This window comes from Balaenoptera ricei, chromosome 7 (genome assembly GCF_028023285.1).
Source record: "Balaenoptera ricei isolate mBalRic1 chromosome 7, mBalRic1.hap2, whole genome shotgun sequence".
Classification (NCBI taxonomy): Eukaryota; Metazoa; Chordata; class Mammalia; order Artiodactyla; family Balaenopteridae; genus Balaenoptera; species Balaenoptera ricei.
The window spans coordinates 115356742-115376172 of record NC_082645.1 but is presented as its reverse complement, the minus strand read 5'-3'; the positions used below and the strand labels follow the sequence as shown (position 1 = coordinate 115376172).

The 19431-nt window shown below is 43.3% G+C and overlaps 1 protein-coding gene across 9 annotated transcripts in view; it reads left to right on the top strand.

The window, feature by feature from the left end:
* The window catches only part of USP40 (ubiquitin specific peptidase 40), a 93932-nt gene extending 74816 nt beyond the window's left edge, over positions 1-19116 (top strand). For all 9 annotated transcript variants that reach the window (XM_059928963.1, XM_059928968.1, XM_059928966.1 and 6 more), the window contains 8 exons: positions 1320-1446; positions 3442-3536; positions 4860-4978; positions 8763-8828; positions 11101-11311; positions 11451-11546; positions 15818-15912; positions 17221-19116. In XM_059928963.1, coding sequence (XP_059784946.1) covers positions 1320-1446; positions 3442-3536; positions 4860-4978; positions 8763-8828; positions 11101-11311; positions 11451-11546; positions 15818-15912; positions 17221-17332 — 921 coding nt within the window. In that variant the 3' untranslated portion in view covers positions 17333-19116. The remainder of the gene's footprint in view (positions 1-1319; positions 1447-3441; positions 3537-4859; positions 4979-8762; positions 8829-11100; positions 11312-11450; positions 11547-15817; positions 15913-17220) is intronic.
* The last annotated feature ends 315 nt before the right edge of the window (positions 19117-19431 follow it).

Sequence of the window (19431 nt, the reverse complement as noted above, 5' to 3'; positions counted from 1 at the left end):
CAGTGACTGTCTCTGCGTGCACGCGCTAGTGTATCAGACGGGAACTCCTGACCGTGGAATGGCTGGGTCAGAGGGCTGGGGCACTGTAAATTTTGGCAGCACCCACTTACCGTCCAGAAACTTTGCAGCAGCTTACACTCCTGGAACCAACTGACAGGAGTTCAGCTTTACTCACAGTTTCACCAACGTAGAATATTATTAGACTTTCTGGTTTTTGACAGGTGAAAAAAATGGAGTTTTTTGCTCTGATTTACATTTATTTATTTACTGCATGGAAGTTGAGTATTTATTAATCTTCACCAATTTGATAAACAGAAAAATATTCTCATTTTAATATGCATTTCTTGAAATACATATTTAAAATACATGTTTTTTTTTCACATTCTCATCTTCTGTTGTTGGAAATTGAGCACTGTAATAGCAACTGATCTTTCATTTAGTAAATCTATTCAAGTTCTTTACCCACTCAAAAAAGGGGTGGGGAAGAACCAGTTAAATTAGTAAAACTGAAATTACAGAATGTGTTTAAGGAGATGAGTTTATTTCATGTAGTTGGTATACAGGAATGCACCTTAGATCAATAGGTTGTTGGATCTCTGTAATGTTCCTTTAGAAACTTTTATAAATAAAAACTGCATGTAACTGGTGCATTGTGCTATGGTGCTCTTACAATGCCTGAAAACATTTATATAGTTTGTTCTGTCAAATGTTTTGTTAGTTTGTTTATACTTTTCACTTACCGTAGCTACTAAGATATAGAACAGGGACTTCCCTGGTGGCACATTGGATAAGACTCCGCGCTCCCAGTGCAGGGGGCCCGGGTTTGATCCCCGGTCAGGGAACTAGATCCCACATGCATGCTGCAACTAAGAGTTTGCATGCCACAGCTAAGGAGCCCTGGAGCCGCAACTAAGGAGCCAGCGAGCCACAACTAAGACCCAGTGCAATGAAATTTAAAAAAAGAAGATATAGAACATTGGTCCCAGTCATCCTAAAGACTGATTTTTATGATTTTAAACTTTGATTGTAAAAACAGTAAACAAGTATAATACATGACAGTTAATACATACATCTTAAGGAAAAATAAATTCAGGAACATTTTCTGTATCAAGATGTTTCTTTCTGGGAATTCCCTGGTGGTCCAGTGGTTAGGACTTATTGCTTTCACTGCCGAGGGCACAGGTTCTATCCCTGGTCAGGGAACTAAGATCCCACAAGATGCTTGGCATGGCCAAAAAAACAAAAAAGTTTCTTTCTGTGGAAGTAGAAGTTGACTTAATCTGTGTGCATCACAGCAGTTGGAAATCTCCATTCCTCAGGGTTTCCTGAAGGTGCCCATCTGGTGGTACCAGCCACGGGGTCCCTTGCATTGCTGGAAGAGTCATCAGGACCAGACAGACTGTACCTTTTCTCAGGGCGGCGTCTGGAGAGCTGATTCCATCCAAGGTGAGAGCGCAGCGGAACTACAGCAGCCAGCGTGTCATAAAGAAAAGTAAAACGATTGCTTCTGCTGAGAGGCAACTGAAATATGTATGTTTTAAATATAAGGTTGAAAATCAAAATCTATTCCATAATTCATAGTATAATAATAATACCATACTATTTTTATACAGTCGTTTGTAACCTCTATAAAATACCATCTTTTTTTTTGGCTTTACCTTTCATTTGCCATCTGTTATTTTTATTATTGTTATTATTATAGCAATATATTACATTTTTTCAAGGAATTGTTACATAATATCACCTCTTAAGCGCCTCATGGCCATAGGAATAGAGGCCCCAGTTACTGTAACAGACTAAGACATTGAAGCTTCAGTCGCTTCCAGTGACTTCACTGCGGCCCCAAGGGGCGGAGAGGCTGGAGTCCGGACCCCACGCAGCTCCTGTTCTTTCTGCTGCCGCCACCCAGGAGCTCCTTCAAGGGCGTTCCAACTTGCTGACTTCTGAGAAGACTCACAGACAGGGGATAAACATATTATTTCACTCTGTCTAAGTTTCTTCTCCACAGGCAGAATTCAGCACACACGTCATGAGGAGCAAAGGCAGGGAGTTTGAATTGCCATTGTAAAAAGTGGGGTTCCACTTCATTATAAGGAGATACAAGTTAATCTCCTTTGTAACTGTAGATAAAGAGAATATATTTTGAGTAGGACCAAGTTTTTATATTTTTTTCCTTTTATCGTGCTTAATTTAGCTTTTTTAATGCCTTGAAGTATTATATACTTATATTTCTTTTTATCTTTTAAAATTCGGTACTGAAACTAACATAAATGATCTCCTTACTTTTTGAAGTTAGGATTATACAAGAGCAATAAAAGACTTCATGTTGAATTAGCTATGAAATTGGCATTAAGTTATTTTTTGTTTGACTTATATTAGACATGTTAAACAATTCTAAAAATGATTTTGTGATAGAATAATAATTACAACTTAAAAAGCAGTGTGTTTCTCCGTGAAAGTAAAGAAAACAGTTCATTTTTTTGGTAGTCCTTCTGTATCACAACATATGGCAAATGTTTTTATTTCTGAGAATTTCCTAGAAGTGTCTTTCAGGTAGTACCAGCTTACAGCATCCTTAAGACACAAGAAGAACCGCTCATGAAGAGAGCTTTTTAACTTAATTTACTTATAATTAATTTCCTATTATGTATTAGCAGTGTGCCCAGCAGTAAGCAAAGACATTTAACTAAAGCAAAAATGAGTCAAATTACTGATTTCAAATTTAGTTCTCAACTTTTATATCCAGAGTTTTATATGAGAGAGCATTTTGTTTTCCCCTTTTTAAAGCAAATGTAGAAAGGCCTTCCTATTGTCAAGAATTCTTTCAGTCAATAAACATTTATTGGACATTTATTGTGTGGCACTCACCATTCCTGGCACTGGAGAGACACACAAGATAGATGACCTGTTCTCTCTTGAAAATCATGTTCTGTAGGGGAGATAGATTAGGTAAAAAAAAAAAAAAAAAAAAAAAAAAAAAAAATATATATATATATATATATGTAAAAAACACATGTATACACACACATAAGAAAACAGACAAAAGAGTAACAAGTTGCGACAAGTGTTACGAGAGAGAAGCAGGTTAAATCAAAGATGAGAGCAGGGCGGAGTGCCTGACCAGCAGAGTCCTCTTTGAGGAGGGAGAGGGTGTGGGAAAGCGCATTCCAGGTAGACAGCACAAGTGTTAAATTCCCCAAAGCCATTCTAGTGAGAAGAGCTGGTGCTGTGCCCACAGCATCCTCCCTGGCTGCCCACCTATTGGGCCCTGCTTCCTCCCCGTGAAGTCCCGAGGGGCTGACTCGAGGAATTCAGATTCTGAGTTGCTTGGATGGAATTGTACTAAACCCGTTTGCAGTATCAAAACGTGGCCTGTATTTCAGAAATAAGAACTAAGTACGTCTAAAGCTCCTGTCAAACATCTTGCTCTGTGCTTTGTAGATGCTCCCAGTGACGCGCATGCAGAAGTTTCCCTCCGCTACTTGGGAGACGTTGAAATCTCAGAAGATGCTACCTTGGGGGAGCTAAAGTCTCAGGTCAGCCTTCTTCCTGCAGCGTACCTTAGTGGTGGTCTGGCTGCTTCCAGTGAGATATTAATATATTCTTCTATTTCCTTTTCCCTCAATTACAGTCTGTTCTGATAGGGCATGTGTTATATGCCATGTTCAGTGGTGAGTACCCAACAGGCCACACACACATATTGCTCAGACAGCTCCCTGGGTTTGTTTCTACCAGTTGCCTGTGGCTTTCATTTATCCCCTCTCTGACAGGCATGCTGTGCTTTCATTTGAAATCTCCTCAGTGACTTGCAGCTTATGTTCATTTTGATTTTTTAGGGAAACATTTGTTGGAACATTTGTAAAGCATTCACTTTACTCCTTTATTTACATTGTTTTTGTGTCATTGTGATTCATGTGTTAAATGTTGTTAGTAAAAGCTGTGTCGTTAATTTCCCAGGAGGTCAGAATATCAGCTTTATGTTAGGATGTTAAACTAGATACTGTATTGTTTTCCTGGACATTAATACTCACAGGCAGGGTGTTCTGTCCAAATGGAAAGGCTGGGCTGAATACAACACAAAATGCTTAAGAAGCATCTTATTCTCGTTGGATTAAAATGAACATCCCTTCTTGCTCTTAAAGGAAAAAGTGTAGGTGCATGTAAGGTGAATATCAGTCATTGATTGACTTCTTCTGTGTGTCTTCAATATCTGAAATACCCTCCTCAAAAAAAACAAATGGTCTTATTCTAATAAGAACAAGTAGAAAGAGACTTTTTTTCTTATATTAGATTAAAAGATACAAAATTGCTGTTTCTAGATTTAAAACGGATGAATATTGGCCATTTTATATACTACAGCCTAAGTATATAAATAGTTATCCACCCCTGCAGAATTAGTACTGCGGTTTGGGTCTAGCATTTGGATCCAGAGATTCTGAAATATTTCAAAATCAGAAGTTATTTCCATGGCAGAGCAACCTTTGTTGAATTATATTAGCACAGATGGAAGTTGAAGACGAGTCCTTGCTTTTATTAGAGAGGCCTCCACTCGAGTCATAGTCATATAGAAATTAATTTTAAAGTTTCATTTTCTAAAACATAATCATTGAAAAGGAGCTTTTGGCTCAGATTTAGAAACAGAAAAGTCACGTATCTTTCAGGCTGATTTCAGTAGAGAGGAATACAAAAATTACTCAGGGTTAATTTCATTTAAACGATATTCCTGTGGAGTTTTTGGTAGATGTTATCATTACTTAAGATACTCTTTCCCTTAAATGTCACTGTGTAGCGCTTCATTTTTTTTTCCTAAAGCAGTCTATTTTTAAGAGTGCTTTTTCAGATGTCTGTTTCTTTTCTAGGCCATGACCTTGCCCTCCTTCTCGGAGTTTTCCATCCCATCGCCCGCCTTCCTTAGAGCCTGGATGGTGGAAAGTAAGCGCCCCGGCAGGCTCTTACGAGCCCATTATCAGCAGCTCAGGTAGGGTTCTCAGTGAACACTCCTCAACAGCCCGTTCTAGGTCATTCCACATTTGTCATGTGGATGATACTTTTTATCATAAATTAAACTCTGAGACAACTTCAGTTTCTCATATTAAGTATAAATGTAGTTTCATCTGTTTTTACTGTGGTCCAGAGACTGTGGACAAAATTTTGATTGTTTTTTCCCCCCAGCTTTATTGAGATATAATTGACATATAACACTGTATAAATTTAAGGTGTACAACCTATTGATTTGACAGACATATATTGCAGAATGATTACCACCATAGCATTAGCGAACAACCTCCATCACATCATATAATCGCCATTTCCTTTTTGTGAGAACATTTAAGATCTACTTTCTTACTAGCAACTTGCAAGTATATATAATTCAGTGTCATAAGATGAATGCGCTCTGGGGATGTCATGTACAGCATGTTGATTATAGCTGATGACTGGGAGTGTGCACCCTGTGACCAGCATCTCCCCTTTCCAGCCAGTCCCGGTCCCTGGAAACCACCATTCTAGCCCCTGTTTCTATTAGTTCAGCTTTTTTAGATTCCACGTATAAGTGATACCATACAGCAGTTGTCTTATCTCACTTAGCATAATGCCCTCAGGGGCCATCCACGTTGTCTCAAACAACAGGATGCCCTTCTTTCTTACGACTGAATGATATTCCTTTGTGTGTGTATGAGTGTGTGTACACGTACATACATACACCACATCTTCATCCCTTCATTGGTCAACAGACACCAGGTGTTTCCATATCTTGCCTACTGTGCATAATGCTGCAATGAACATGGGGGTGCAGATAATCTCTTTGAGATCCTGTTTTCATTTCCTTTGGTGAGGTACCCAGAAGTGGGATTGCTGGATCATATGGTAGTTCTATTTTTAATTTTTTGAGGAACCTCCATACTGTTTTTCCATAGTGGCTGAACCAATTTACATTCCCACCAGCACTGAACAAGGGTTCTCTTTCCTCCACATCCTCAAAAACACTTGCTATCTCTTGTCTTTTTGATGATAAGCATTCTAACAGGTGTGAGATGATACCTCATTGTGGTTTTGATTTGCATTTCCCTGATGATTAATGATGTTGAGTACCTTTTCATGTACCTGTTGGCCATAAGTATGTCTTCTTTAAAAAAAAAAAGTCTGTTCACGTCCTCTGCCATTTTTAAATCAGATTGTTTGCTTTTTGCTATTGAGTTGTATGAGTTCTCTATATACTTTAAATATTAACCCCTTAGATTTGCAGATACTTTCTGCTGCTTCATAGGTTGCCTTTTAATTTTGTTGATGGTTTCTTTTGCTGTGCAGAACCTTTTTATTTTGATGTAGTCCCACTTGTTTCTTTTTGCTTTTATTGCTTTTGCTTTTGGTGTCAAATCCAGAAAATCATTGCCAAGGCTGATGTCAAGGAGCTTACTCCTCTGTCTTCTTCTAGGAGTTTTACAATTTCAGGTCTTAACGTTCAAATCTTTTAATGTATTTTAAGTTGATTTTTGCATAAGGTGTAAGATAGGGGTCTAGTTTCGTTCTTTCGCATGAGACTGTCCAGTTCCCCCCGGCACCATTTATTGAAGAGACTCTTTTCCCCATTGTGTGTTCTTGGCTCCTGTGTCATAAATTAATTGACCATATATGCATGCATTTATTTCTGGGCTCTCTATTGTGTTCTTTTTTTTTTTTTCTTTGGCCATGCTGTATGGCATGCGGGATGTTAGTTCCCTGACCAGGGATCGAACCCATGCCCCCTGCAGTGAAAGTGAGGAGTCTTAACCACTGGACCACCAGGGAAGTGCCTCTTTTGTGTTCCATTGGTGTATGTATCTGTGTTTATGCCGGTACTATACTGTTTTGATTACTATACCTTTATAGTATAGTTTGAAATGAGGGCGCATGATGCCATCAGCTTTGTTCTTTCTTAAGAAAAGATTGCTTTGGCTATTCAAGGTCTTTTGTGTGGGTCTATACCAATTTTAGAACTGTTTTTTCTATTTCTAATTGAAAAATGCTTCTGAAATTTTGATAAGGATTGCACTGAATTTGTAGATTGTTTTGGGTAGTATGGACATTTTAACAATGTTCTCCCAATCCATGATGATGGAACATCTTTCCATTTATTTGAATCTTCAATTTCTTTCATCAGTGTCTTATAGTTTTCAGTATACAGATCTTTTACCTCCTTGGTTAAATTTAGTCCGAAGTATTTTATTCTTTTTGATGCTGTTGGAAATGGGATTGTTTTCTTAATTTCTCTTTCTGATAATTTACTATTGGTATATAAAATGCAGCTGATTTTTATATATTGATTTTGTATCCCACAACTTTACTGAATTCATTTATTAGTTTTAACAGATTTTTGGTGGAGTCATTAGAGTTTTCTATAAATATCATCATGTAATCTGCAGATGGAGACAACTTCACTTCATCCTTTCATCCTTTCCAATCTGGATGCCTTTTTTTTTTTTTCTTGTCTAATTGCTCTGGCTAGCACTTCCACAAATGTGTTGCATATGAGTGGCAAGAGTGGGCATCCTTGTCTTATTCCTGATCTCAGAGGAAAAGCTTTCAGCTTTTCACCATTGAGTATGATACTAGCCATGGGCTTTTCATATATGGCCTTTATTGCACTGAGGTACATTCCCTCTATATCCAGTTTGTTGAGAATTTTTAACGTGAAAGAATGTCAAATGCTTTTTCTGCATCTGTTGAGATGTTATGATTTTCTTCCTTCATTCTGTTAACATGGTTGTATCACACCAATTGATTTGCGAATGTTCAACCATCTTTGCATCCCTTGCAGAAATCCCACTTGATCATGGTGTATGATCCTTTTAATGTACTGTTGAATTTGGTTTGCTAATATTTCTTTGAGGATTTTTGCATTTATGTTCATCAAGGATATTGGCCTTTAATTTTCTTTTCTTATAATGTCCTTGTCTGGTTTTGATATCAAGGTAATGCTGGCCTCATAAAATGAGTTTGGAAGTGTTCCACCTGTTCTGTTTCTTTTTTTTGGAAGAGTTTGGGAAGGATTGGTATTAATTCTTCTTTTGGTAGAATACATCAGTAAAGCCATCTGGTCCTCAGCTTTTTTTTGTTAGGAGGTTTTTGATTACTGATTCAATCTTTTTTTTTCCTTAATAAATTTTATTTATTTATTTATTTATTTATTTTTGGCTGCATTGGGTCTTTGTTGCTGCGCGCAGGCTTTCTCTAGCTGCGGCGAGTGGGAGCTACTCTTCGTTGCAATGTGCGGGCTTCTCATTGCGGTGGCTTCTCGTTGCAGAGCACAGGCTCTAGGTGCGCAAGCTTCAGCAGTTGCAGCACGTGGGCTCAGTAGTTGTGGCTTGCAGGCTCTAGAGCACAGGCTCAGTAGTTGTGGCTCACGGGCTTAGTTGCTCCGCAGCATGTGGGATCTTCCTGGACCAGGGCTTGAACCCGTGTCCCCTGCATTGGCAGGTGGATTCTTAACCACTGTGCCACCAGGGAAGCCCCCAATTCAATCTTCTTACTCATAATTGGTCTGTTCAGATTTTCTGTTTCTTTATGATTCAATCTTGGTAGGTTATGTGTTTCTAGGAATTTATCCATTTCTTCTACGTTGTCCAATTTTTTGGTGTATAATTGTTCATGGTAGTCTCTTAAATTTTGAGTGTTCTTAAATGGTATAATATTTCACTTAAGAATACCTGAAATTGGTAAAAAAAAAAATTTGAAAAAATTATGTGATATGTCATTCGATATTATTTTGTTTCATTTGTTATCAGGGAGTATAAATTGGGACAGAGAACTGAGATCTGCTTAGAGCCCCTTCAGAAAGAAGAAAACTTGGGGTAAGATGATGTCCTACTACACATACAAAATTATACACTTGTCTGATCCCAATGGATAGTTTCCTTACTATCGATTAAGGTGTTAAGTTTTTTAAGTGTTTTTTTCACTGCTTCTAAGGAGTCTGGCAACTTAAAACAGATTGTGTTCTAGAAATGTGTTTGTATGTCTGGTGTCTAGATCTTAGAACTCATTTTTCCATAGAAACAGAATTTTTCAGTAAGTCCCAATGCATGTTGAACCCATAATGATCTTGAAGTATAAGCAAGATGCTCATCCCAAGCTCTTATCAGTGCCTGCAGACAGTCTGTTGTCAAACCGATTGATAGTAACACCTGACATGCTGCCCCTTGTCCTACTTTTTTCATCCTAATATCACCTGACATACACTTATTGAATTATCAGTTACTATCTGTCTCCCACTACTAGAGTGTAAGTTTTGTGAGAGCGAACACTTTGTTTTTTGGTCACTGCTGCATCCCCAACACCTAGGACAGTGCCTTTGTCATAGTCAATAATTATTTATGGAATAAAGAAGCACCCCAAAGTTGTCCACGTTCAAACCTACCTATTCTTTTTTTCATTATAGGACATTCTTTTATAAGACATTTTTATCAGTAACACCAAATATTAAGATTCCTTTTACCTGATGTGACACGATGATTCTTGTTGCCCTCCTGTTGTATAACAACTCTACTCTTTCAACCGTGTGACCTTCATTTAATCCCACCGTTTTATAAAAATGCATTCTTAACGCAAATTGTATTACTAGGAGTAGTTTCCTGGAGGGGAATTTCTGGATCAAATGGTATGGACATTTTAAACCTCTTATTTGTTAAATTCCTTTCCAGGTAAGTTAATACCATTATGTTTCCACAAGCTGTGTTTCTAAGTATTTATTTCACCTCACCATGGAACCATCGTTGAATGTTGTCATTGTTTAAATGTTTGCTAAATTGATAAATGAAAAATGGTTATCTTGTCTCATTTGCTTCAATGCTTTGATTGCTAGTAAGATTAGGGCATTTGTTCAAAGGCTTGTAAACCATTTGTATTTTGTGAGTGAGTGAATTGTTTCATATATTTCGCCTGTTTTTTATGGGGTCTTAGAAAAAAGTCTAATTTGTGTGAACTCTTTCTATAATATAGAATATATTATATTACGTAATATAAATTGACCCTCTGTCATGTTTGTCGTGAGAAGTGTCCTTTTGAAGACCGTGCTGTGCACTTACTTAGACCCCCTTCCCCATCTGTGCTTCTGTCCTCGACTGACCTCCAGAGCACTCTTGCCCTCCCTCAGTGAGGACCCTGGCTCCTCATGGTCTTCACCCAGACTCTGTCACCTCCTTGGCAACTCCTGCATCTCCACTGACCACACTTTGTATGCTCTGGGACCTCAGCTCTGCTCACTGACCTCAACAACACCTACACCCTCTCAAAAATTCCTTCTTGACCACAGTCCCCCGCTTTCAGTCCAATCTCCTAATTCACTGGGCTCTCGCTCTCCCTGCGTTGCCTGTTTCCTCCAATTGTGTTACCCTTTCTTTAGATAAAAACACCAGTATAATAGAAATACAGCATTAAAATCGTTCATTGTCTCACCATCCTTAAAGTTTTCATTTCTCCTCTCCACCTTCCAATTCTTATCTGTAGTTTTTATTTCACGTCCTATCTAAAACAATCTCCATACGTCTAAATTTCTTTCCGACCTTTCTGAATGTTTCTCCTCTTTCTCTTCCTTCAAGGACCTCTTATCTGTGCTCATCTCCTGCAAAGGTTTCCTTTGCTCTTACAACTACTCCCATCATCTTCTCTTCCTAACTATAAGCCCTCAGTTTCTTCTCCCTGGCTAAGTTTTCTGCCAGCTTCACAGATTCTGGTTCTGAAATCAGCATTTCCTAGGAAGTCGCCGTAGCGGGAAACCCATCTTGCCTTTCATCACCGGGATAGCCCTGCCAGCCCTTTCAGCTCTGTCTCCAGTCCTCTTCCCTCCGTGCCCCACTGAGGAACTTCTTCCACCTTCAGCCTTGCCTGCTGCCTCCCCAGGGACTCTGCTGTGGACTCAGAATGGGAGCTCACCTCCATTCTGGGTCAGGATTGAAGGAAATCAAAGTAAAGGTTTCCCACTAGCATTCAGGGTTTAGGGGAAAATCTCTCCTTATAAAAAAAAAACAAGAGTCAGAGGAGAACCTTTGCTGTTCACACCTGCCGTAGTTATTGCATGTTTCCCATTTCGTTGCAAATCTGACATTTGACTGTTTTCTGATGCAGCCCCCAGCATGTGCTGCTGAGGACACAGATGCGCCTCCCTGGCAAGAGGGCATATGCCTTGCCCGTGGACTTGGTGTGGGACACTGCCCGAGGCTGGACGGCCGGCTCCCTGAGGCACCGAGTGGCCGATTTCTATTCTCTTCCTGTGGAGAAAATTGAAATTGCCAAATACCTTCCTGAAAAGTTTGAGTGGCTTCCAGTACCTAGCTGGGTAAAGTTGTGGGGCTTCCTCAGGGAAATTGGGCATCACTGGCATAGTGAATAATTAACCGCAGTTTTCCACAGACAGGGAATTTAGTCAGAATTTGAGATTGAGTTTTCTTTATTCAAGATACTTAATTTTTCTGTAGAACCAGCAAATTACCAAGAGGAAAAAGAAGAAAAAGCAAGATAATTTGCAGGGGGCACCTTATCACTTGAAAGATGGAGATACTATTGGCATTAAGGTAAGTTTTTAACAGTAAACTTACCACTTTGACAAAACACCAGAATCAATTTTATAGAGAAATTTTATCAAATCTTCAAGGCATAGATAATCCCATTTTATATAAATTGTTTCAGAAAGTGGGGGGAACAAAGAGGGAAAGCAGACAACTCATTTTTTAAAAAATAAATAAATAAAGTTTATTTATTTATTTATTGGCTGTGTTGGGTCTTCGTTGCTGCGCGCGGGCTTTCTCTAGTTGTGGTGAGTGGGGGCTACTCTTCGTTGTGGTGCGCGGGCTTCTCATTGCGGTGGCTTCTCGTTGCGGAGCGTGGGCTCTAGGCGCGCAGGCTCAGTAGTTGTGGCTCGCGGGCTTTAGAGCACAGGCTCAGTAGGTGTGGCGCACGGGCTTAGCTGCTCCGCGGCATGTGGGATCTTCCCGGACCAGGGATCGGACCCGTGTCCCCAGCATTGGCAGGCGGATTCTTTTTTTTTTTTTTTTTTTTTTAAATTTTTATTTATTTATTTATTTATTTATGGCTGTGTTGGGTCTTCGTTTCTGTGTGAGGGCTTTCTCCAGTTGCGGCAAGCGGGGGCCACTCTTCATCGCGGTGCGCGGGCCTCTCACTATCGCGGCCTCTCCTGTTGGGGAGCACAGGCTCCAGACGCGCAGGCTCAGTAATTGTGGCTCACGGGCCCAGCTGCTCTGAGGCATGTGGGATCTTCCCAGACCAGGGCTCGAACCCGTGTCCCCTGCATTGGCAGGCAGATTCTCAACCACTGTGCCACCAGGGAAGCCCCCAGAGAACTCATTTTATGAGGCCAGTAGAACCTCAATACCAAAACCTTAATCTTGGGTCTGACTTGAATGAAAATGTTCTGAAGTTTTATCACTAAGTGTGTTGCTGTAGGTTTTATGTAGGTACCTGTATTAGGTTAAGACATTTCCTTCCATTCCTAGTTTACTCTAAGTTCTTTTTTTTTAAATCATGAATGAGCACTGGATTTTTAATATTAAATTTTTTTTAATATTAAATTTTATTCTGTGCTTTTTCTGCATCTGTTTAATTAGCCATATCGTTTTTCTTCTTCAATCTGGTAATGTAGTGTTATTACATAAACATGGTCTCAACACCGAGCCATCCTTGCATTCCTTGGACAAACCTACTTTGTTGTCATATAATAATATTTTTTGTATTAAGGGTGAATGATTTAAATCCTTAATTTAAGAATTAATAATTTATTAATATTAAATTATTGATTTATTAATAATTTGATTCTTGACTTAAATAATTTTTTATATTAAGGAAGAAGTATTCCCTTAATCACCACTTCTGTTCTAAACATTGTACTAAAGAATGGGACCAATGTAATATGAACTTCCACCCAACGAAGAAAAGCAAATAAAAATTGAAAGACAGGTAAAAGAAATTCTGAAAGGAAAATACAGAACTGTTCTTAGTTTTTCTACAGTCAAAGCATCATCTCTGTTTAAGAGAGTTCAAAAGGTTGTAAGATCAACGTACGTAAAATTACAGGGTACCTGGGGATACACCCAACAGAAAGACTTATAAACCCTTTTTGGAGAGTATTACAAAAATAGTGAGAGGCATTAATGCTTCAGTTAGATACAGAATCATATCATGTTCTTGGAAGGGAAGCCTCACGACAGTAAAAATATCAGTTTTCCCCACATCTACCCCAGTGACAAACCATGTAGATTAGATTAAAGTGAATAAATTCATGTGGAAGAGCAAAGGGCCAGAGAGCTAAGATATTTTTAAAGAACAAGATCAGCGTATTGCCGTACCAAGAATTCAGACTGATTACACATCTGTGGTGACCATTTAGCTTAGGGGCAGGGGAAGAATTGAAATAGAGCCTCAAAACAGAATCACCCATATAGGGAAACTTGACAGGTATTTGAGGGCAACATTACAAATGGATTATTCAGTAGTTACGGTCATAATTTTTATTTCATTTTCATAAAGAGGGTCGCCAAATTTGTGTAAGCTTCGGGCCCAATAAAATCTGTATCCACCTCTGCTCATATACCTATATAACAATCAGCATGAAGACTTAAATGTGAAAAGCATTTCAACCATTAGAAGAAAAGAAGATAAAAGAAAAATTTTTATGACTTAGTTCAAGAAGGATTTCTTAAAGGAAAGGAGCAATAAATTTGAATACATTTGACCCTTGAACAACATGGGTTTGAACTGCGTGGGTCCAGTTACATGCAGATTTTTTTTCAATAAATACATACAGTACACTACGTGATCTACAGTTGGTTGAATCCACAGGTGTGGAACCTCAGATACGGAGGCCCGCTCTGGACTTGAGCACCCCAGGAGTTTGGTTTCTGTGGCAACTCCTGGAACCAGTCCCCTGTGAATACTGAGGGACGACTGCACGTTAAAAGTAAAACCTTCCTTTCATCAAAGGAGACCGTACAAAATGAGAAAACAGGCCACAAATAGGAAAAGATACCTACAAGGATATGACCAACAAGGATTATTATCCGGAATACGTAAAGTACTTCTACAAATCAGTTACGAAAGAATGATCTTTGCCCATCTCTCCCCTATTGGGTAACGCCCGGCAATTCCCAGAAAACGAAATGGCCAGAAAGCAGATGAAAAGATAGCTTCCCAGTAACCAGGGACCTGCAAAATAAAGCCGGGAGCTGCTGGGCCAGACTCTCGGGTCTCCCGTGCAGCACCAGGAAGAGGGCCAAGTAGACAGCAGCTGGCCGTAGTAAGGGTGCCCCATATGATGCAGCCAGGTAATTCTACTTCAGATATAAATCCTAGAAACACCCATGCGTATGGGGAGATGTACAGAAATGTGCATTGAAGGGCTCTTTGATTTGTAATAGCATAGATTGGAAAGAACCAAAATTACCCTTAGCAAGGGAATACATAAAATGGGAAAAAGAAGTATTGATATGGTGGTAGAGAACACAGCAGATACAACAGATACACCAGAGCTACAGACGTCAATGTGAACATACATCCAACTACTTAGTGTTGAAAAAGAAAAAGTCACAGAACAATCATTTGTAGAAAGTATAAAACCAGGTAAAATGCTGAGGATTGCTGGGAGTCACGTTCCTGTGTAGTGAAGACAAAAATGGGAACGATCACACCGAAGTCCGCGGAGCACTTACCTCTAGTGAGGGGAGGGGCATCAACAGACTGTGCTGCTTCCTCGAAAACTAAAAATGAAGCAAATACGGTAAAAGGTTAATACTATTAATAGGTAGCTCTCACTGAGCATTTTGTATTTGCCGTCCATGTATACATTTAATTCAGTTCTTCCTCATAACAACTGTAGAAAGTCGTGCCATCTTGAGCTGAAGAAAAGGAGGCCGGGGGGTTTTGTGACGGGGGCCCTTGGACAGGGGCCGCCACGCCCGCCTCCTGCCTCCCGAGAACGTGGGCGTCTGTCCCAGGGTCTCTGTATTTTCTCTGATTTTGTGATGTTTCATAGTTTTATAAAGCACATCATATATATCATTGGAACTAAAATTATACTATTTATCATGCACCATTTATTGGAATAGAGATTATCATCTTTGTCACAGCATTTTTCCCACCTGAGAGTGGAGAAGCAGCGAAGCCCTCCTGCAGCCCTTCAGCTGACATGTCAGACGCAGAAGGGCCACCACCCCCGTAATCAGCATTAACTCTCCCAGATCCGCACTTGGGAACACGGCCAGTAACCCTGGGGTCCCTAACGCGGGGGTCTGGCAGGCCTCAGAATTGCCGTGTTGTGATACACTTTCCTCCCGGGCACGTGTTCTCAGGGTTAGCGTTTTGGCTGGTGGATGCTGACGGAGACCGGCCTGTGGGAGCAGTGGGGTCTACGGTGAATCACAGTCTCTGACCGACTGTGAGTCCCGGGAAGGCTGAGGGAGCGCCTGCTCCTTGTAAAGCACCGGGGTGGCTCCGGGGAGATGCCAGGAAGCCCAGAAGCTCAGGGCGCAGCTGGGGAGGCGCAGGGGACGCAGAAGGCAGGGTCGCAGGCCGGTAGGCAGCCTGTGCCTGGGCCTCGGCTCTCTCGGGGCCCCTTGCCCACTCACTCGGGGAGCAGTAAACAGTAACCCCGCCTCACTAGGCTCACTTTGTTTTCATCAAGAGCTAGAATGTTTCGTATCAGTTACTAATCTGGTTTATGTAAATTTGGATATCCCCTTTTGTCAATTTAGGTGATTGTTTTACACCCATCTCTCTTAAACGTAGACTAAAAAGATGTCTGAAAACATGGCTCATTAATTATTTTGAAATGCAGAATCTCCTGGTTGAAGATGATGATGATTTCAGTACAGTCAGAGATGACATTGGAAGAGAAAAACAGAAAGAGTTCGCTCTGGGGAAAAAGAAAAGGTAAGTGAGGGTCCTCGCCTGCGTGACAGATTCCACTGCTCTCGCTGGAAAGCTCCTGACTGAGGCGTGGAAAGAAACAGCGGAACCCTCCTCCCTGCCTGCACTTGCCCACCTTCTCTCCATCACCTCCTAGAGTGGCTTCCTGGGGACCGTGCAGGAGAAACCTGGGCGCAGCTCGCTGCGAGGAGGAGGCCCTTCCCCGAGCTCCGGGTCGCGTTCTCCCTCCTCCGGGGCCCTGTTCCTTCAGTCGGCCTCCCATCTCCGCACACGCGGCCTCCGCCCTCCCTGGGTCTCTTCCTTCAGACACCCGCCCTTGCGTGTCCCGGATTCGCGCGTCCTGACCCTGCTGCCGCTGTCGCCTCCCATCGCGCTCCACCCCCTCCGACCCCTCCAGGCAGTCAGCCAGGCTGCTAGCCCAAACGACCCTCCCCTTGGAGGGAGCTCCCTCCCCGTCCGTCCATCTTCCCCTCTGCTCTGCCCGAGCCACTTCACCTTGGGTGGGCTCGCTCCTTCCTCTTCTGTACACAGCCCAGCTCTCTCCTGGCCTCCAGACCACGTACACCTATCAGAATCTACTGGAACCTTCCACCAATGCTGATAACTTCCAACTCCATGTGCCTGGACCTGGCTTCCACCACCGTGGTCCACATAGTCATCCCCCCGCAGGCCACACCAGGGGTGCGGGTGGCCGTCCTAATCTGTCCCCACTTCCAGTCTCCTGAGGTCTCGTGTCCTGTCCCCGTTCTAACTGCTTCTGGCTTGGTGGCCTCTCCTCTCTGCCTGCCTGGGCCAGCCCCTGCTCACCTCAGCCTTCCTCTCCTCCCACCTTCCATAGCTTGGGTACCAAGTGTCAGGCGTTGTGACGGCAGCAAGAAGACATGCCCTCCGCCTGGCCTGCAGGACAGGGAAGCGAGGGCCGGGGTGGAGGCGGTGTCCCCCAGGTGTGTGACCCTGTAACCATGTACAGAGCTGGCGTTTCAGACGTGAGCATCTGTGAAGGTCACGCTTGGATTGGGAAGGTGAAGCAGGAAAGACTGCGCTGCTCTGAGACACCTTCCCTCAGCAGCTGGGAAAAGGCCCGAGGCTGAACCGCTCTGTGGGGAGGGCGTGGGAATGCGCCCCGGGGAGGGGTACACGGAGGCCCCTGAGGGAGCAGTGCAGAAATGCTGCCCAGACTGTCAAGTGCGTCTCTGCGGCCCGCCCTGACTTGACCCTGAAGGTTGGAATGAGGTGTGGAGTCGCTCCTCGACCGGGTGGGGCCCTTGGCGTCTGGGATGTGACCCCGTGACGGCCTCTGTGTCCCCGCAGCCAGGAAGCCCTTCGTGTGCGGAGCGGCGACGTCCCCTCTGGTGCAGAGACGCCCGCCCGCCCCCGTGGACCAGAAGCTTCTCTCTCCATCCACGTCGGGAGCTTCAGATAGCACAGGGCCTCCACGCTCCTGCTGCAGGTCCTGGCCCGTTTCCTGCTTTCTGCCCGGTGCGGACACGGACTCAGGGCCCTGCTTTGTCACGAGCAAAGGGGGCGCTCCACCGCAGGCCAGGCGAGTGCGCTTGTCACCCGGCTCCGTGGCGCGTCCCCCCGGGCTGGCACGGACCTGGCCGCGCCACAGATGCCAACCGGCCGACACCCTCGAGCCCCGCCACCATCTTTATACAGAAATCGGCTAGTTCTGCATTAACTGCAGGCGTGGGTGACGTGGCACGTGGCGCATCCCTGCACACCTGCCCTCTAAAGTACACCCGCCCCACTCTCTCTCTCAGGCTGTTCAGGTGACTCCTTTGGTATCTGTAGCCGCCCAGGCTCTGACAGCTCGGCTCACAGCGATGGGCTGGCCAGGCTCACGCCGTGACATAAACAGGAGTCTGCTTTCTGGTCCCCAAACGGCACGTTTCCCCTTTGGTCTGAGTTAGAACTGGTTCTGAAGTGTTACCTCCCTTTCCGGGATGAGGAGACCGACGGGGCATCCTCTGAGGTCGGGTGCCGCTGGAGAGGGGGCAGCATGAGGTGGGGTCCGGCCCGTGCTGTCTGTGGTCAGAACATTCCCGCCGGGGCCTCTTCCTTCTGGGAGCCTGATGGGGAGGCAGGGTCATGGCAGCCAAGCCTGGAAAGGGCTGAGGGGACAGTCCGGAGGAGCCTTGATTAAAATGGGAAAAAAAGAAATTGTGAACCAAGAGTCTTCTTAATGCGGCATAGCTGGGCTATCACATTTAAAAGATGTGAGTGGTATTTATGACAGATACGTCGCGTCTGTGTTACTGAGCTGAGTGACTTAGGACACCGGGGTGATTCACTTTCTCAAGCTAACTCAGTCGGAAGCAGGAATTCCTGAGAAGATAAAATAAATTCTTTAACTTTCTTATACCTCAGTGATGCTTCATAGCGACTCTCTTGCTAAGTACGGTTATCTTCTTGATTTCACAGTTTTTCATCAGCCTTTTTACCACTGATGCTATTAAAATAGCTCTTAAATGTAAGGGATGGAAAGGAAATGGCAAATGGGGACCAGGTCGCGGCCCGCACCGCCGGCTTAAGGAATCGAGTGAACGTTGCTCCAGCCGTGCTGCTCTCCCACAGAGCCTGACCGCGAGTGGAACGAACGGCCCTGCTCTTCCTTCCTCTGTCCTCCCTCCTTCCACACAGTGTCGACACCACCACTAGAAACTCTGGTCTCTGTGTGTGCGTCTGAAATTGGTGGCTCGCGAATTATGTGCTAATTTGTATTGAAGCAGTCGTGTTTTAAGTTGGACTTTGGCGAGTGCTTCCGGCCTCTCAAACACTAACCCTGTCTCAGGAGACGCGCACGTGGGGTCCAGACTCTCCAGACGCACCTGGCGGGCAGTGACGAGGCCGAAGTGTAAGGCTCCCTGACTGACCGCCGCTCTGTGTAGAGGCTGTTCTGTCCCTTTTCCCGTAGCTGACAGGGCTCCTTGGTGCGCCCCTTCATTCCACTGTAATAAGACATTAATGCACTAACTGAAAAGCCTGGCTTCTGAGAAGCCAGCGGCCTCGCTGGGCGTCACCTACCACGACAGGCAGGGTCGAGGCGCGGCACGGTGTCCGCGGTGAGCGGCCGGGGCCTCGGGTGGTCTCTGCTTGTCGGCTTGCTCCCCTCCTTCCTTCCAGTTCGGGGATGGAGTGGGGCTCCAGGGAGAGAGCTGTAAGAGTTTGTTAAAGAAAAAATAAACTGTTCAATTTGTAACCTCCCGTCTCTGTGCGCTGACTGCTTCATGTTCTCCTGGCCTTGTTCCCAAGCGAACTTCAGATGCTAAGTCGCTGGGGTTTATGTTTAGAAATCCCACTTCAGTACTGCTGTAGAAATAACAGAACTGTGTTTTCGTTTTAAATAAACTCAGACTCGTGGGAATAACTGTATTTGAAGAAACTGGAAGTGGTCTGGTTCTCTTTTCCTTCTAGGAAAATAGAACTGGCAGGGGTGCTTGTGTTACAGAAAACATATTTACTCAACTGGGACACTTTCCTGGCAAAAAGGGGAGGCGGGGCCCAAGAAGAAGTCCCTGA